The sequence below is a fragment of the Nyctereutes procyonoides genome, unplaced genomic scaffold (genome assembly GCF_905146905.1).
Source record: "Nyctereutes procyonoides isolate TBG_1078 unplaced genomic scaffold, NYPRO_anot_genome, whole genome shotgun sequence".
Lineage (NCBI taxonomy): Eukaryota > Metazoa > Chordata > Mammalia > Carnivora > Canidae > Nyctereutes > Nyctereutes procyonoides.
Genome location: NW_026575125.1, coordinates 90,707,307 through 90,725,139, shown reverse-complemented (window position 1 = coordinate 90,725,139; position 17,833 = coordinate 90,707,307). Strand labels below are relative to the sequence as shown.

Genomic DNA, 17,833 nt, shown 5'->3' with positions numbered 1-17,833 from the left:
GAGAGAAACTGAGGTAATAGGATATTGAAGTCCTATGTACATATCAATTACCTAGCTCAACAATTATCAGTTCATGGCCAATCTTGTTTCATCAATACCCTTACCTATTCCTCCTTTCCCCAACTGGATTATTTTGAAGTAAATCCCAGATACATAACACCATCCATAAACACTTCACAATACATTTTTAAAAGATACTCAACATAGCCACATACAATTATCCTACTTAAAAAAATTAATCAGCAAATACTTCATGTCATCAGTAAGTATTCAAATTTCCTCAATGCTCTCTTTGTTTATTTGTAGTTGATTGGTTGAAATTAGAATCCAAAAAAAAAAAAGAAATTAGGATCCAGGTAAACAGACCCATGGACTGTAAGATTCTGTGTAAAACTGCCATGTAGACATTCAAGCAGGCAACTGAAATTTTGGACCCAAAACTCAATGAAGAGGTAGGGGCCAGGAATACAAATTAGAAATCATCTTCCCGGAGAGAATGATGAAGCTCTTTGAATAAATGAAGCTACTAAGTAGATATCACGGAAGGAGATTATAGCAATAAAAATGGCCCAAGGATAGAACCTTGGAGAACAAGTACCTTCGGGAAGAGAAGAAAGAGCCCTCTGGGATGGGGATGAGAGTAGTTTGAGAAAGAAGTGAGAAGCTGAAAAAGAAAACAAGATAGTGATGTCACTGGAGCCAAGAAATGAAAGCATTACACAGAGGGAGGACCACACAATTTTGCTCACTTAATGTTTTCCATCAAAAGTAAAGTAAAGTGGGTTAAGACTCAGTCCCTGCTCTCTTGTGTGATTTCAGATATAAAAGACGGTAAGACCAGTCCTTCCAATTAAAAGGCTGTATAAGGATCAAATGAGGATGGATGCATGTGAAGAAGGCCTTTGTTAACTGCAAAGTATTAAACAAATATGAGAGGCTATTCACTCAATAAATCTTGACTGTTTTTATTAATGTGCAAATATAACTTAACTGTTGAATGGAGGATTTAAAGTTTCTAATATCAAAAAAATGCTGAATTTAAAGGCCATAATTCTTTAAGAGTCTCATTTTAGCTAGCCCTCATAAGCATCTACTGTGTGCTGGGTACTGTTCTAAACCCTCCACATATCTTAACTCATTTGATCCCCTCAAAATCTTATGAGACGGTACGCCTGGGTGGCTCAGCAGTTGAGCGTCTGCCTTCAGCCCAGAGTGTGATCCTGGAGTCCCGGGATTGAGTCCCACATCGGGCTCCCTACATGGAGCCTGCTCCTCCCTCTGCCTGTGTCTCTGCCTCTCTCTCTCTTTCGTCTTTCAGAAATAAATAAAATCTTTAAAACAAATCTTATGAGACAGGTACCTTGTTTTACAGATGAGGAAGCTGAAGCTGAGAGGAGTGAACTAACTTGCCCCAGGTCAAACAGCTAGGAAACAGTTGAGCCAAAACTCAAGCCTAATCTTCCCTATGCCTGAACCTGACCTCTTAATCATAACACCAAAGTTCCTCTTAAAAATACGTCTTGAGGAGTTTCTAGCCCTATGGATTTTGGACTTGCCCAGACAGATCCCACAACTGAGTAAACCAATTCATTGAAATAAATCACTATATATCCATATCAATCTATACATGTATATGCATATACACACATATATATGAGCATATATGCAAATAATATAAACATAAAAAATCACCATTTATGTATGTGTGTATATATAGAGAGAGAAAAAGAGAGAGAGAAATATAGTAAAACAAAATTTTAATGTCTTGAGGGGTGCCTGGGTGGCTCAATTCGTTAAGCGTCCAATTCTTGATTTCAGCTCAGGTCATGATTTCAGGGTCCTGAGATTGAGCCCTGTGTCCGGCTCTATGCTCAGCAGGAGTCAGCTTGGGATTCTCTCCCTCTCCCTCTGCCCCTTCCCCCACTCACACCTCTCCATCCCTCTCTCTCTGTAAAATAAATAAATAAATAAATGAAATATTTTTAAAAATTATGCCTTGAGGGGCACCTGGTTGACTCAGTCCGTGGAACATGCAACTCTTGATCTCAGAGTCCTGAGTTCAAGCCACACACTGGGCTTAGAGCTTAAAAAAACTTAAAAACTGGAAAAATATGCCTTGGAAAATTAGAAGATCACCATATTATAACCCTAATGAATTACATATCTAGGTACTAGGCATCAATGCAGCTATCATCACAGAGACAACCATTACACGGCTCCTGAAGGAAGCACACACCACAATCTATGAAGTTAATTTTGCCCCCCACCACACCCCAAACTGAACCCTAATCAAACAAAGCTTTTAGATTAGGGTTATAATTGCCAGATTAAATTCAGGAAGCCCAATTAAAATTGCATTTCAGATAAACAACAAATAATTTTCTTAGAGCAAGTATATCCTATGCAATATTTCATATGTCTCATGCATTATATTTGGGATACACTTTTACTAACAAGTATTCATTGTTCATCTAAAATTCTGTTTTAACTGGGTACTTTGTATTTTTATTTGCTAAATCTGGCAATCCTACTTTAGATCTAACTATCCATTTACAAGAAACACAAAGGACTGAGAAACATACTAATTTGAATACTCACTAGATGTTTGATATTAAGAAATTATCAAATTTTAGTTGTCTAGTTGTATTGTAGGTTTATTTTTAAAGAAGCTCTGATATTTTATAGATGCACATTAAAATGTTTGTGGATTAAATTATGATGTCCTGAAGGTCCTTCACAATCATTTGGAAGGGAGGGAAGTGGAAGGGGTATAGATGTAACAAGACTGGCTTTGAACTCATGATGTTGAAGCTTCCTTAAAAGTACATGCGATTTTGGGGGATCCCTGGGTGGCTCAGTGGTTTAGCGCCTGCCTTTAGACCAGGGCGTGATCCTGGAGTCCCGGGATCGAGTCCCACATCGGGCTCCCTGCATGAAGCCTAGTTCTCCCTATGCCTGTGTCTCTGCCTCTGTCTCTCTCTGTGTCTCTTGTGAATAAATAAAATCTTTAAAGAAAAGTACATGTGATTTCATTATACTCTTCTATTTCTGTGTATGTTTAAAATTTCCCATAATAAAGTTTTTAAAAGAAACAATATCTAGCACAGTAACTGACATACTGTAAATATTTAATATGTATCTGCTGGCAGGCAAATTTTTTTTAAGAAAGCTCTCAGATGGCCATCAAATGGAAAAAACATCTTGGAAATGAGATTACAAGCATGAATATTCCTGAAAACACAAATGAGATTCATTTAGGGACCAAACAATACTCAAATGGAAACAATAATGGATTTGCCCAGACAAGGGAATTTGTTTATTTAAGATGAACAGTTGTGAAAGTCTGAGCAGAAGAGGTACATACATTACAGGTACTTAATTTGGGTAAACATAGAAGACATTTTTACCCTCCAAAAAGATGTTATGCAGAAAACAATCCACCTTACATTTTCTTCAATATTTACTATTCCAGTGAACTGTTGTGGAAAGCCGTATTAATTTCCCAAAGGCCTTTAAATTTTTATTTATTTATGATAGTCACACACACAGAGAGAGAGAGAGGCAGAGGAAGAAGCAGGCTCCATGCACCGGGAGCCCGACGCGGGATTCGATCCCGGGTCTCCAGGATCGCGCCCCGGGCCAAAGGCAGGCACCAAACCGCTGCGCCACCCAGGGATCCCTCCCAAAGGCCTTTAGACAGATTTTGAAAATCTGAGTGCTCACATGCAAGTAAATTGCCAATTACTAGAAATTTATGACTTCTCATGCTGAATAATGCATGCACCTGACAGGAGGTCTTTATCAAAAACACAGAATTGTCAGTTTTAAATGCAGTCTTGCCTTAAGCACCAGGTACCTGAGGACAACCAAACTCAGAAGCAACCTCCTGCACAAGGTGCAAGCTAGTGTGTTTAGCGAAGTGTTTAGTGTAGGAAAGTGAAATAAGCTGTTTATTTTATGCTTAATATTTCACCATAAGGATATGCTATAATTAATTCAACCATTCTCTTATTGATGGATGCTTCCCACCTTTGCTATTATAAGTAACAATGCATTTACTCTTCTACATTTACCCTTACATTCTGGTGCTTTAATTTCTGGGCAAGAGATTTTAAGAAGTGGGTTGGCTGGGCCAAGAGAATAAATCTTCTTAATTTTAATAGATATTAATTGCATGTATTTTTAAATTAGGGCTACAATGTAGAATGGTGTAGGGGATTTTTTTGGGGAGATTTTTTATTTATTCATTTGAGAGAGACAGAGAGAATGAGTGAGCATGGTGGGAAAGGTCAGAGGGAGAGGGAGAAGCAGACCCCCGATGAGCAGGTTGCCCGATGAGGAGCTCAATCCCAGGACCCCAGGGTCGTGACCTCAGCTGAAGGCAGACACTTAAACAACTGAGCCACACAGGTGCCCCTGGAATGGTGTTTTAAAAATGCAATCAGTTGGTTAAGGGTCAGACTCTTGGTTACCACTCAGGTTGTGATCTCAGGGTCCTGCTTAAAATTCTCTTCTCCCTCTGCCTCTCCTCGTGGTGTGCTTGCTTGCACTCTCTCTCAAATAAATAAATCTTTATTTAAAAAAATTAAAATTGTAATTACCTAAGTACAAGTCAATCATCTTACTAACTTCACTTCAAATGCTGGGAATTCCTGGGTGGCTCAGTGGTTTAGTGCCGCCTTCAGCCCAGGGCCTGATCCTGGAGACCTGGGATGGAGTTCCACTTCAGGATCCTTGTGTGGATCCTGCTTCTCCCTCTGTGTCTCTGCCTCTCTCTCTGTGTCTTTCATGAATAGATAAATAAATAAATCTTTTTAAAAAACTCAAATGCTAAGTATATTTCAGTTCTGACTTAAGTAGAGAACTGAGTTCTTGGACAACCTCCCATTAACAGTGCCTTTGGTGTTAAAAATCCCATGATTTATTCTGTTTCAGAGCATCCTGTATCAGTACTTCCAGTTTGATATACCGTCCTGTACTAGGAAGTGGCATTTTGAATTGTCACCTTGTCAATCTCTGAATTCTGAATTCCATTTCAATCTGTCCTTCCTTAGTTCTTTTTTGCAAGCAGAGAGTGGTTCTCTGCACTCCTTTAAAAAGGTATTTTTTTAAAGATTTATTTATTTATTTATTTACTTTTAGAGAGAGATGGAGAGAGGGAGTGCAAGCAGGGGGGAGGGGCAAAGGGAGAGGGAGAGAGTCTCCAGCAAACTCCCCAGTGAGCCGGGAGCCCGAGGCCGGACTCAATCTCATGACCCTGAGATCATGACCTGAGCTGAAACCAAGAGTCCAGTGTTCAACCAACTGAGCCACCCAGGCACCTCCAAAAAGATATTTTTATTAGTAACTTTTCCTCTTTTACTTTTTGTCCCTCTAATCTTGAAGATCCCTTTATTTGCTGTTCTTCAAAAGTAACCAACACTTGTTATAACCAGTGAAACAATGCAATACAAGGATGTATAAAGACAAAGCTAATCACTTCCACCTCAACCTCCTAATGTAATCAATATTAACAGCCTGAGTCTTCCACAACCTTCCCTGCTCATACAAACAGATCACATATATAAAATTCTGTTTACACCAAAGTATAAGCATACTGTCCACATTATTCTGCAACTTGTTTCACCCCACTATATACATACATATATACATACACATATATATGTGACAATGACAATATATAGTATTTAACAAAATATAGTGGAGATACTCTACAGTCTTAAGTTTCTTTCCAGTTCTAAAAATTTTTTTTTGTATTCTTTCAGAGAACATACTACCATTATAATTATGTGTAATGAATTGTTCAATGTCTTTCTTCCCTTCTAGACTGAGAACTCCAGGAAGGCAGGGGCCAATTTTGTCCACCCCTGTATCACCAGAATTTAGGATAGTGCTGCTAGGACAGTAATTGCCTAAAGCCTATTTGTTCATTGTTTCAGTGCTTCCTGAAACCTTCAGTCTACCTGAACTGAGTCACTGTCGATACTCATTTATCTTTAGGAACTCAGGCCTGAGAGTCTCCACTCAATGGTATTTGGATGGAACCAGTTGACAGTACATTTTAAATATTTGGGGAAATTTGTGTTTAGCCAAAACCCCTCACTACCACAAAAAATAAGTTTTAAACGATCACACGTTTAACAGGGAGTTCTGCGCTTGTAATTAGGAAACCTGGATTCTAGTCCCACTTCCAACATTAATTACTGTGTGGCCTTTAGGAAATTCCTTTCCTTTCCGGTCCTGGGTTCCTCATCTGTAGCTCTAACATGCATTAATTCCACAAATATGTTCTGTCTACTGCGCGCTGGCACTAGGCTAGGTGCTAGTGACAGAGGGATGAATAATAACTGCCAACGTTTAATGAATGCTTACTCTGTGCTTGGTCTTTTACTAACGGAATCCTAGGCACTCTCTCATTTAATCTCCCATGAGTTAGCACAACCGTGTTATTTTCTGGACTTTACAAAGGAGGGAACTGAGGCATAGCGAGGTGAAGTAACTTTCCCAGCATACCAAAGGACGCGGTGAAGACAGGGCTGGATTCCAGTCAGTGGGGCTTCAGATGCCATTCCAATAACCATAGAAAATCCTTGCCCTCATACCTCGAGGAATATTTCTGGGGCTTGCATTTTGATCCCAGCCCAGGAATACTGGGTGGCGCACCCTTCCCGTCGACGTGAGGGTGCAACGACGACGCAGGAGGCACGTTAGAGAAACCTGTCACTAGCGCGGCAAGGAGCAAGGCTCTTCCTCGATCTCGCGGTTTCCACGCAGAGAAGGTGAAGAGGTGGGAGGTGTCAGCGGGTCTTACGCACGCACGCACGCCTCTGGGGCGTCCCATTGGGTACAGGCTGGCGTGCGGGTCACGCCGGCAAGCCGGGCTTCTCTGAACTCAGCAGGAGGCGGGGAATAAGGAAGCGCGGCGTGCGTGCGGGCCCTTCCGACGTCAGCACGGGCCGGTGGCTCCGCCCCGCTGCTCGCGCCGCCGCAGCGTTCACTTCCTGGCCCTCCCCGCCTTTAGTGAAACCAACGAGAGGACGCCGCCTGCATCTAGAGCAGCCCGACCGAGAGCGCAGCCGGGTGGCGCGGGAACGTGAGAGGAAAGCCGTGCGCGGCTGCGCTTTCCCGCCCCTGAGCGGTTCTAGACGCGGGTGAGTGCCGGGGCGTGGGCCCGCACCCTGAGCGGACTTCTCCTGGGGGGAAGGCTTGGGCTCTGGCTCAGTCCCAGCATGCTCCACGCGGGGTACCCAGGCAGGTGCAGTAGGAGCAGTAGTTAGCGGGGGGAGAGGGAGAGTCGCCTGCGTGGAGGCGTTGCCTTGGCCCCTCAGTGGGGCTTTGAGGTGACCACGGCCTCCCTCTCATTTTTGTTCTCCATTTCGTCCTCCTCCCTTCACCATACTCCACCCAGCCACCTTCACCTTCTAAAAAGATGCCATCTCAGAAGCCACTCTGGTAGTTTTTGCCTCATTTGTGCCCGTGTGCAGTTTAAGTTTCCCTCTTCTCTGCACCAAACATCCTATCATGTACATACATCCCCAGTGTTACATTTTGTTTTTGCCCCCGCGATGGGAAAGAATCTACTCCTTAGAATAACTTATGTATATGATCCCATTGGGAAAAATTCTGACATGCATATGCTATTCTCAAGCCAAGAGACTCGTGTGAATTAAAATATACGGGCCAGAAATAATGAAGATTGTGTAGTATGAAATGTCAAAATCCTATAGAAATTACTTTTACAGTGCATCTGATAATTGTGATATTGGGCAGAACTTGTCTTCTGTCATTTCTTTTCCTTCTTAAAGCTATTTATTGACCAAGTTCTGTGAGTGACACAGGAAAAGCATCCTGCCTCTTTGCCTGCCCTATCCAGGAATTCCTCTGCCAAACTATTCCACATCTTGGCCTTCTAGTAAAAGTCAAAGTCCATTTCCTCTAGAAGAAAACCTGTGAGTGGTTTCCTTACAGCAGGATGCTGTGATGGATGCAAAATGTCAATTATAGTTAAACAAACCCCACATTTTTTTTTCATTTGTAGGAAAACAAATTTACTCTGTAACTCATCTGTTTAATTTTCAACACTATGAGTAGAAGCACTCTTCAGATCATTATTCTGTAATAGAAAAACCATTACACTATTATCAGGAGATATGATTTCTGGCTCAGTTCTACCACCGACTGTGTGACTTTGGGTCAGTTACTTAACCTCTGTGGACCCTCTCTTTCCCTATCTGTAAAATGAGAGAAATGATATTAGTTACCTTTTAAGACTTCTTTCAACTTTAAGACACAAACGGAGAAGTCTAAGTAGCTCAGTAGAACATCCCTTATGGAAATAGGAGACTGGTAAAATCTCAACAGTTGTATTTAATGTTGACTTTTCTTTTAATTTCTAATTGAAATAGAAGTGTAGACTTTTTCCCTTTTTACTTCCCCAAAGAATAAGAAAATGCCTTTGGAAGAAATAAAAATGTTTATTAATGGTTCCCCGGATGTGCTTGTATTGAGTCAGTTCTCATCTAAATAATTTAACTGTTTTCATTATGGACTTTTATTACATCAGTTAGTTGGGATACTGTATCGCAAAGCATTTAGTCTTAGGAACAAAAGAGTACATATTAACATGTATCAATCTCAACAAATTTGCTATAGATGTACTCAAACATCTAAGGACAGCAGCCATCAGTTAAAGCACTAGGTTGTGAACAGAAATGCCAGCACAGATACCATTGGTGATTTGCTAATAGTAGGTGATTTTATCTGTTCAATAAGATTTTGTTGTAAAGTCCATTTAGATCTATAGAAGTATTTAAATAATATAATGCAAACTTGTGAAATGAAATTCCTTTAAAGAGAATGATGCACTGACCACCTCTGTAACATTGGTTTCTAACCCTAGAAACCAATTATATAATTGAATATATACCAATTATATATAATATATATTTAATATATATTAATATATAAATTATATTATTATATATAATAATATATAATTAATATATATTTATATATAATTAATATATAAATTATAAATATATATAAATTATATATTTTATATATATATAAAAAAATTAAATTAAAATATAATATATATATTTATATATATATAAAATATTTTATATATATATAAATATATATATAAATATATATATAATATATATATATATAAATATATATATAATATATACATATAAAATATTTTATATATATATAAATTATAATATATAATTAAAATATAATTATAATATAATTAAAATTATATATTTTATATATATATAAAAATATATATATATATAAAATATATAATTAATATATAAATTAATTTTTATTGGTGTTCAATTTACCAACATACAGAATAACACCCAGTGCTCATCCCGTCAAGTGTCCCCCTCCGTGCCCGTCACCCATTCACCCCCACCCCCCGCCCTCCTCCCCTTCCACCACCCCTAGTTCATTTCCCAGAGTTAGAAGTCTTTATGTTCTGTGTCTCTAGGGTTAATTTAGTACTTAGTTAATTAAATCTCCATAGATGAAGCACAAAAATGGCCTCCCAGAAAATTCTAGTGCATAGAGGTGTTGTTGTAAAATTCCAGTTTATAGAGAACAGTGATCAGATAACATTGGAAGCCAAAGATTCTTAGTCCTCTTGGTACTCTATGCAACTAACTTGATTTCAAACTTGGGAACTTTTTTTTTGATGTTAAGAGCAAAATGTAAGTATATAAGGTATACCAAATCAGATCGTTAGACTAATTCTTTTCTATTAAGTATCCTAAGGATCTTTTTCTTCTTTATAGGAAAAATGCTTTCTGAAAGCAGTTCATTTTTGAAGGGCGTGATGCTCGGAAGCATTTTCTGTGCCTTGATCACTATGCTAGGACACGTTAGGATTGGTCATGGAAATAGAATGTACCACCATGAGCATCATCACCTACAAGCACCTAATAAAGAAGATATCTTGAAAATTTCAGAGGATGAACGCATGGAGCTCAGTAAGAGCTTTCGAGTGTACTGTATCATCCTTGTAAAACCCAAAGATGTGAGTCTTTGGGCTGCAGTGAAGGAGACTTGGACCAAACACTGTGACAAAGCAGAATTCTTCAGTTCTGAAAATGTTAAAGTATTTGAGTCAATTGACATGGAAACAAATGACATGTGGCTAATGATGAGAAAAGCTTACAAATATGCCTTTGATAAATACAGAGACCAATACAACTGGTTCTTCCTTGCACGACCCACTACATTTGCTATTATTGAAAACTTAAAGTATTTTTTGTTAAAAAAGGATCCATCACAACCTTTCTATCTAGGCCACACTATAAAATCTGGAGACTTTGAATATGTGAGTGTAGATGGAGGCATTGTCTTAAGTATAGAATCAATGAAAAGACTTAACAGCCTCCTCAGTATACCTGAAAAGTGTCCTGAACAGGGAGGGATGATTTGGAAGATATCTGAAGATAAGCAGCTAGCAGTCTGCCTGAAATATGCTGGAGTGTTTGCAGAAAATGCAGAAGATTCTGAAGGAAAAGATGTATTTAATACCAAATCCGTTGGGCTTTTTATTAAAGAGGCAATGACTAATCACCCCAACCTTGTGGTAGAAGGGTGCTGTTCAGATATGGCTGTTACTTTTAACGGACTGACTCCTAATCAGATGCATGTGATGATGTATGGGGTATACCGTCTTAGGGCGTTTGGGCATATTTTCCACGATGCATTGGTTTTCTTACCTCCAAATGGATCTGACAATGACTGAGAAGTGAAAGAAGAGCATATACGATCACCATATAGGACAGGTATTGTGACTATTTGTAGTAACAACCACATATCCAATACAGTGATATGTTTCTTTTTCTTTTTTAGTTTGGTGGCACTGGTTAAGTTGCACATTAATGTTTAATGGTACATTTTTAAATAGGGCAGGGGTTTTTTCCCTTAAAACACGTGAAAATTTCAAACATGTTGCGAAGAAATGTTTTAAGAATGATAATTTTGCAAATAAAAGATATATTTATAAATATATTTATGTGATAAATTCTAAATTATGAATCTTGGCACATATTTTTGCTGATCGGTTAAGAAAATTAACATGCCTTTTTAGCTTTCTGAGATATGCAAATAAAATCTCTAGTTGTGAATTTGTGAGTAAAGTAAAACTTTCAGCTCTGTGTTTCCATTACTTATAATACTGGTATATGTTATGAGCCTCTGCAAAGTGCCCATGGATTTGCTTTCTCAAAATACACAACCAAGCAACAAAAGAAATGTTCCCAACTAATGTTAAAGTGAAAGTTGAATTCTTTCCCTGGGAGAAAAAGTGAAAATTACCTATAAAGGTTAATAATTTTCCTGGGAGCTAAAATAATGGCATTCCTCAGCATATACAAGTTCAGCGTAACTCTACTTCTCTATGCAGTGGTCACTATGAAGAATCTATATCAGTTGAGATTTCTTTACTCCTGCTGGGCAAATGAGTTCTCTGGAACTCTCCTTTCAACTTGTTTTGATAGTCTGGCAGTTTCACTTACCTGAGTAGAGTCTGCCCTGGTTTTTGTATACCTCTTCAAATTTTGAGACTTTTCCCATGCTCATAGTTGCATCATATCCGGTGGTTTGGGGTATGGAAGCCTTAACCTCACCATTCACCTTGAATTACCATACCATTTGCCTAATTTCAGTGGCTACTCAGAAGCTTTATCCAGGGGTGAATATAATAGCTCATGTACTTATAATCGTGTGAAATAATTGGAGCTGATTTGCTCTATAATTGGGGCTGCACATGCTATATTAAAGCAGATCCATAAGTGCCCCCATAGGGTGTGAGACCATGACATTTCAGAGATCAATATTTCCTGTAACTGGCCTCATGATGTTAATGGTCTCCCACAGCTTTTGCAAACCAGAAAGAATTTCCTCAAGAGGGCCTCAGGCTTCAAATTATTGACCATCAGTGCATAAAGCACTTTTTAGAAATTTACCTGATTTTCATTATTGGGGCTTTTGCTTAAAATTAAGCATTGTTAATTTTAAAAAATAATAAAACTTCTTTATCAAGCACCCTAACGTGGTCTCAGATGCAACTAATACAGATCAAGTCATGTTCAGTGTAAGTACAATGATAAAAAGTATCTCCCTGAGTATGACACCCAATTTGTAAGTGTCACCTTGCCCCAACAACATTTTAAAGAATTATGCAGTTATCACTTTCAATTATATTAGTGTATCAAGATATAATTTAATAAATATATCAGAGAATGCATTCCATTGTTTGATTTCCTGGGGGGTCCTAAGGTACAATGGCTTTTTAAACCAAACTGATCCTCTTCAGGGATGCCTGGCTGGCTCAGTTGGTAGAGCATGACTCCTGATCTTGGAGTTGTGAGTTTGAGCCCTACATTGGGTGTAAAGATTACTTTTTTTAAGGGGCACCTGGGTGGCTCAGTCAGTTAAGCGTCAGTGACTTCAGCTCCGGTCATGATCTCAGAATCCTGGGATGGAGCCCAGTGTCGTGACCCCGCTCAGTGGGGAGTCTGCTTGTTCCTCTCCCTCTGCCCCTTCCCACCACTTGTGCTGTCTCTCAAAAAAATAAAATCTTAAATTGTTTAATAAACCAGATTGATTCTCGATTGTATTTTTATATACAAGTATTCCTTTATAAAATGCTACTTATCTTAATATGCTGTTTCTTTGAACTTATTTGTACCCAGTCTTATAGATAAAATATGATTCAGTGATACAGAAAATGGTACTACTGAGGTCATGATTACAGATTTGGTCACTGTATATTCAATAGTCAAAAAGTATAATCCTAACCTCATCTGTTATTGGGTAAAGAATTGCAAAGAGTAGAGGTCTAATGGAAATTGATCATGGTTGTGAATATACTATACATATGGCTAGGGGCTACCATAGTGGACAACACAGATCTAACCAGTTCCAGAAGTGTGAGACCCACTGGGTGAGATGTGAGAGAGAAAATTTAGGGGCATCTGGGTGGCTCAATCAATTAAGCAGCTGCCTTTGGCTCAGATCATGGTCCCAGGGTCTGAGGAACCCCATATCAGGCTCCCTGCTCAGTTGCGAGTCTGATTCTCCCTCTCCCTCCCCCAGCTTGTTCTCTCTCTAGCTCACTCTAATAAATCTTTTTTTTAAACTAAGGTTTTTTTATTTTTTTTTATTTATGATAGTCACACACAGAGAGAGAGAGAGGCAGAGACACAGGCAGAGGGAGAAGCAGGCTCCATCAGGAGCCCGACGTGGGATTCGATCCCGGGTCTGCAGGATCGTGCCCTGGGCCAAAGGCAGGCGCCAAACCGCTGCACCACCCAGGGATCCCTAATAAATAAAATCTTTAAGAAAAATTCAGAAATGTTTGCCAACCTTCCCACAAAGGAGTCCCCCAAAGTTTCATTAAAAAATAGTAATTCTATTATCATCAAGGATCAAATATTTAAAAGATAATGGGAAAATTACTTGTTTGGAAGTATGAAATGATGGTATTTATCTGGGGTCTCTACCATAATTTTTTTCTACCATAATTTAAAAAAAAAATCTACCTTTGGGGTGCCTAGCTGGCTCAGGAGCATGCAACTCTTGATCTTGGGGTCATGAGTTTGACCCCACATTGGGTGTGGAGATTACTTAAATAAACTTTAAAAATATAAATCCAACTTTATTCGTGTGGTATCTGTATACTATAATATTCCTTGTATAAATAATTGAATATCTGTGAGCTCAACACTAGGCCTGGTATTCTGTGGAAAGCAAAAAGAGCCCGAACTCATATAATTCATATAGGGAGTCAAACAACCACTTCATGTAAGCTCTGCATGAGCAATCAAACAAGCTATAGTTTATTAGAATATGGTATTCCTTTTGCCTCACAAGTCCTCAATTGGATAAATACTATATATTTTAACCCACAGAATTCTCATTTCTTTGGTAGTTTTCACGGATTCCATATAAGAATGTCCGTCCACATTTGCTTACACTATTGCTTTGGCAATTTGGCAAAAGCTTTAACAGGAAGAGCAGGACCCAACAAGACTCAGATTTTCACTGGATGCATGGATGGAGGAGTGATGGAACAAGGTTGTCCTTAATGGGGTGGGCTTGCTTTTTTTTTTAAGATTTTGTTTATTCATGAGAGACAGAGAGAGGCAGAGACACAGGCAGAGGGAGAAGCAGGCTCCCTGCCTGATACAGGACTCGATCCCAGGACTCCAGGACCACGATCTGAGCCGAAGGCAGATGCTTAACCACTGAGCCACCCAGATGCCTTGGACTTGCTTTTTTTTTTTTTAAATGAATGCTTTGATCCAGTGAGTGACATCTGAGAAGAGACATCCACATAGGTAGTGTTGAAGAAACGGGGATGTTCTAATAGAACACTAGTCCTATGTGATTTGAGGGGAAAAGGGAAAAATTGGTCCTCGCTTGATGGAAGAGTGAATACTGGCAATCTTCCGTATTTACCACTCTTAAGGCACTCACCACTAGAGGGAAGCTTCAAGGAACACTGCCCATTCTCCACTCCAGTGCCATCCAATAGAAATAGGTGAGCCACATGTGTTTGAAATTTTCTAGTAGCCATAGTAAAAAAGTAAAGACACAGGTGTAATTACTTTTAGTATTTTATTTTACCCAGTATATCCAAAGTATTGTCATTTCAACATGTAATCAGCAGGGAAAAAATTGTGATAGTTTATGTTATTTTTTTATTATTAAATCTTTGAAATCCAGTATGTATTTTAGAGTTACAGCACAGGTCTAGCCAATTCCAGAAGTGTAAGACCCCCCACCCCCCTACCCCAAGGCTAACATGTGGAATAGGAGAAAACTTGGAAGTTTCTTTTAAAAGTCCTATATATTGTTCTGGTTGTCTTGAATACTATGTAAATTGCAACCTGACTTTTAGCAGGCCCCAGGCCATCTCCTTGCCCGAGTTTAATCACTGGACCTTCCTTCTGGAAATTAAATCATTGGATCCTCTTTCTGAAAATTAAATCACTGGATCTGGAGCAATACATAGATTAGACCCCTCAGCTTTTTTCCTTAGATTGTAACTGAACCAAACTGCTCCTGTCATTAATTTTATTTTTTTTTTAAATATTTTTTTTAATTTTTTTTATTTATGATAGTCACAGAGAGAGAGAGGCAGAGACACAGGCAGAGGGAGAAGCAGGCTCCATGCACCGGGAGCCCGACGTGGGACTCGATCCCGGGTCTCCAGGATCCGCCCTGGGCCAAAGGCAGGCGCCAAACCGCTGCGCCACCCAGGGATCCCTGTCATTAATTTTAATATTCACTAATCCTTTCCCCCATTTATGTTTTGGATATATTGATAGTCACAAAGCAGCTGCTAGCCCTGCCCTTGCACATTACACCCTATAATCTCCCCCACTTAAGTAACACTCCCCCTTGTATCCTTTTCTAAAAAGATCCAGCAAGGGCTTCTACATGGCATAATCTTTAAATGGTCACAAATCACCTGGCTTGAAGGTGACTAATAGAAAAAGTTCAGACCTCAGGACTGAGTCCAACTTCAAAAGCTTCTCTGCATAGACCCCACTGATGAAGAGGAAAACATTCCCTCAGAAGCACAAAATAAGACACTGTGCAAGCAGCCCATTCTTAACACATTCAAATCCTACTCGTATTTTCCCACTGTGGAACAGAGGCTTGGCCAACTTATACTCCTCTCCAATAATTCATAAATAAAGATGGTGATATGACTGGGCTGAGGCTATTTTATGAAATATGAGGGGAGACTTTCTGCAAAACAGGGTTTGCAATCAGGCAGACCTAGGTTCAAATCCCAATTCTGCCATTTATTAGTTATGTGTCTTCAGGAAACTTCTATAATCCCTCAGGTGCCTTATTTCCTCATTTGTAAAATGAGAATTAAAATCTACCTCACAGAATCATACTAAAGATTAAGCAAGATATTTGAAGTAGAGCTTGTGCATATAGTAGGCGCTCAGGGAATGTTATTTCCCTTTCCCTCTTAGCCGTGTGAACAAGTTTAACACTTTACACAGCTAAATATGTATCAATCCTTTTTATTAAATACCTAGATGGTAAAATATTAAAATGTTGATGTGAATAACAGCTGTTTAATCTTTGAATTCATAAGGGACCTCCTTAAATTTTAGGATAACATCTGTACATTTAATCTGTGCCATGCAATAAAACAGTTCTTCCTCAAACCGCTTTTTTATAAAGTAAGTATTTTTTAGGAGAAATTCAGATGTTGCTTTTAAGAAGATTAACTTAGAACAAGTTCCCCTTTCATAGCAAATTAGACATCATTAGAGCCCAAACTGCCCAAATTGGTATGGTTTCTATCTCCTCACTTTAATCAAGATGTTTCTCTTTATATAGACAAAAACTACCGCTTAAGAGAGACTCCTGCATCCTCAGTAAATGGCATTTGGTAGTTCAGAAAGAATTGAGTTTGACAACACCCAGGAGCTCGTGAGGCCATGTGCCTTCTCTCAGACTTCTGCATTTGGGAACAAGAAAGGGGAATTATTTTGGAGACTTCTCTCAAAATATTTTACAAAATATAAAATTTATACATTGTAAGTCACAATATAAAATAAGTGTGCAAGTATTTACTAGATTTTGGCCCCTACTATTTTTAAAACAGAATAAAGCATTGCCAGTGAAAAATATTTTCTAGTCCTGTACTTTTTGAAAGCATTTAGGAAACATGTTAACTTGATGGGTTAGTGACAGCTGTTGTCCCACTAAATAAAACTGTCTGTACTCTATATTCATATACATTTCAGGTTGAACCTTCTGAAATCTAAAATGCTTACACAAGCAAACTTTAGAAATATCTTAGGCAAAAGCATCCTTTTAATCCTGGATAAATCAACTCTAAGTAACCTTCCAGAACCTACAAGGCAAAAAGGACTCTCCTTCCATCCTACTCATCCTGCCCAATCTGGTCCAGATGTTTAAGTGAACAGTGAATTTTAGCTTTACAAAATTAATTCATCTGCATTAGACCTGATGAAACCAGAATCCAGACCAAGAAGTGCATACAAAATCTTTCAGGTCATGAGAAACTAAAAATTATTGTTAAGACATCAGTATGCAGAAACACATCTCAAGCCCTGCTAAAAGGGAAGCAAAACTAGAAGAAAGTGTAGGGCTCCTTTTAAAAGTTATCTCAAATTTAAGATTATTCATGGGCAGTATCAATCCAACATGCAATTTCATCACAAAATCATCTCACTGGTTTGCAAGTTTCCAAGCCTCAGGGTTTCATCATGCACCAGCATAGGACAACCCCAGCATTTGGTGACAAAGACCAGAGAGTAAAAAAAAAAGACAGAGAGTGTCCACTTTTGAAATAGAAAGTGGGAAGAATCAAAACAGACTGCCGACCTCAAAAGTCTCCCCACTATGGCTTTCCCTGAGGTAAAAAGGGAACTGAATTTGATTTGTTTTCAAGGCATATGTTTGGAGAAATGGCACTTCCTCCAAGCAAGTGCTTACATGATTTACTACTTATTAAAACAGTTTTTTGCTCACATGCTTGTGAAAATCAATAGAAATTACTTATTTTGCCACAGAAGATTAAATGAAAGTTCAGTTATCATTCATAATCATGCCCTGTGATAAAATTAAAATTAGAAGGAAAGAAAACTCCTCTTTGCATCTTTTAAATTTAGAGTTATTTCCCCCTATGGTAGAGTTCTGGGAACACTTAAAATAAACCTGAAGGCAGTGAATGACTATGCCCCAAAAGTCCACTCTATTCACATATTGGCTGGAATTAAAGTACTTTAAAATTGAGGAATGGAACAAAAGCAAT

The 17,833-nt window shown here is 38.7% G+C and overlaps 1 protein-coding gene and 1 long non-coding RNA gene across 2 annotated transcripts in view; one reads left to right on the top strand and one right to left on the bottom strand.

Moving 5' to 3' along the window:
* Positions 1–6,797, bottom strand: part of LOC129518447 (uncharacterized) — a 32,031-nt gene extending 25,234 nt beyond the window's left edge. Inside the window, exon 1 of the long non-coding RNA XR_008666198.1 lies at positions 6,514–6,797. This is a non-coding gene — a long non-coding RNA (uncharacterized LOC129518447). The remainder of the gene's footprint in view (positions 1–6,513) is intronic.
* Positions 6,798–6,988: 191 nt separating this feature from the next.
* C1GALT1C1 (C1GALT1 specific chaperone 1) lies at positions 6,989–12,637 on the top strand. Its single transcript, XM_055337345.1, has 2 exons — positions 6,989–7,151; positions 9,801–12,637. The coding sequence occupies exon 2, from the start codon at positions 9,806–9,808 to the stop codon at positions 10,760–10,762; it is 957 nt and encodes a 318-aa protein (XP_055193320.1). The 5' UTR covers positions 6,989–7,151; positions 9,801–9,805; the 3' UTR covers positions 10,763–12,637.
* Positions 12,638–17,833: the final 5,196 nt, after the last annotated feature.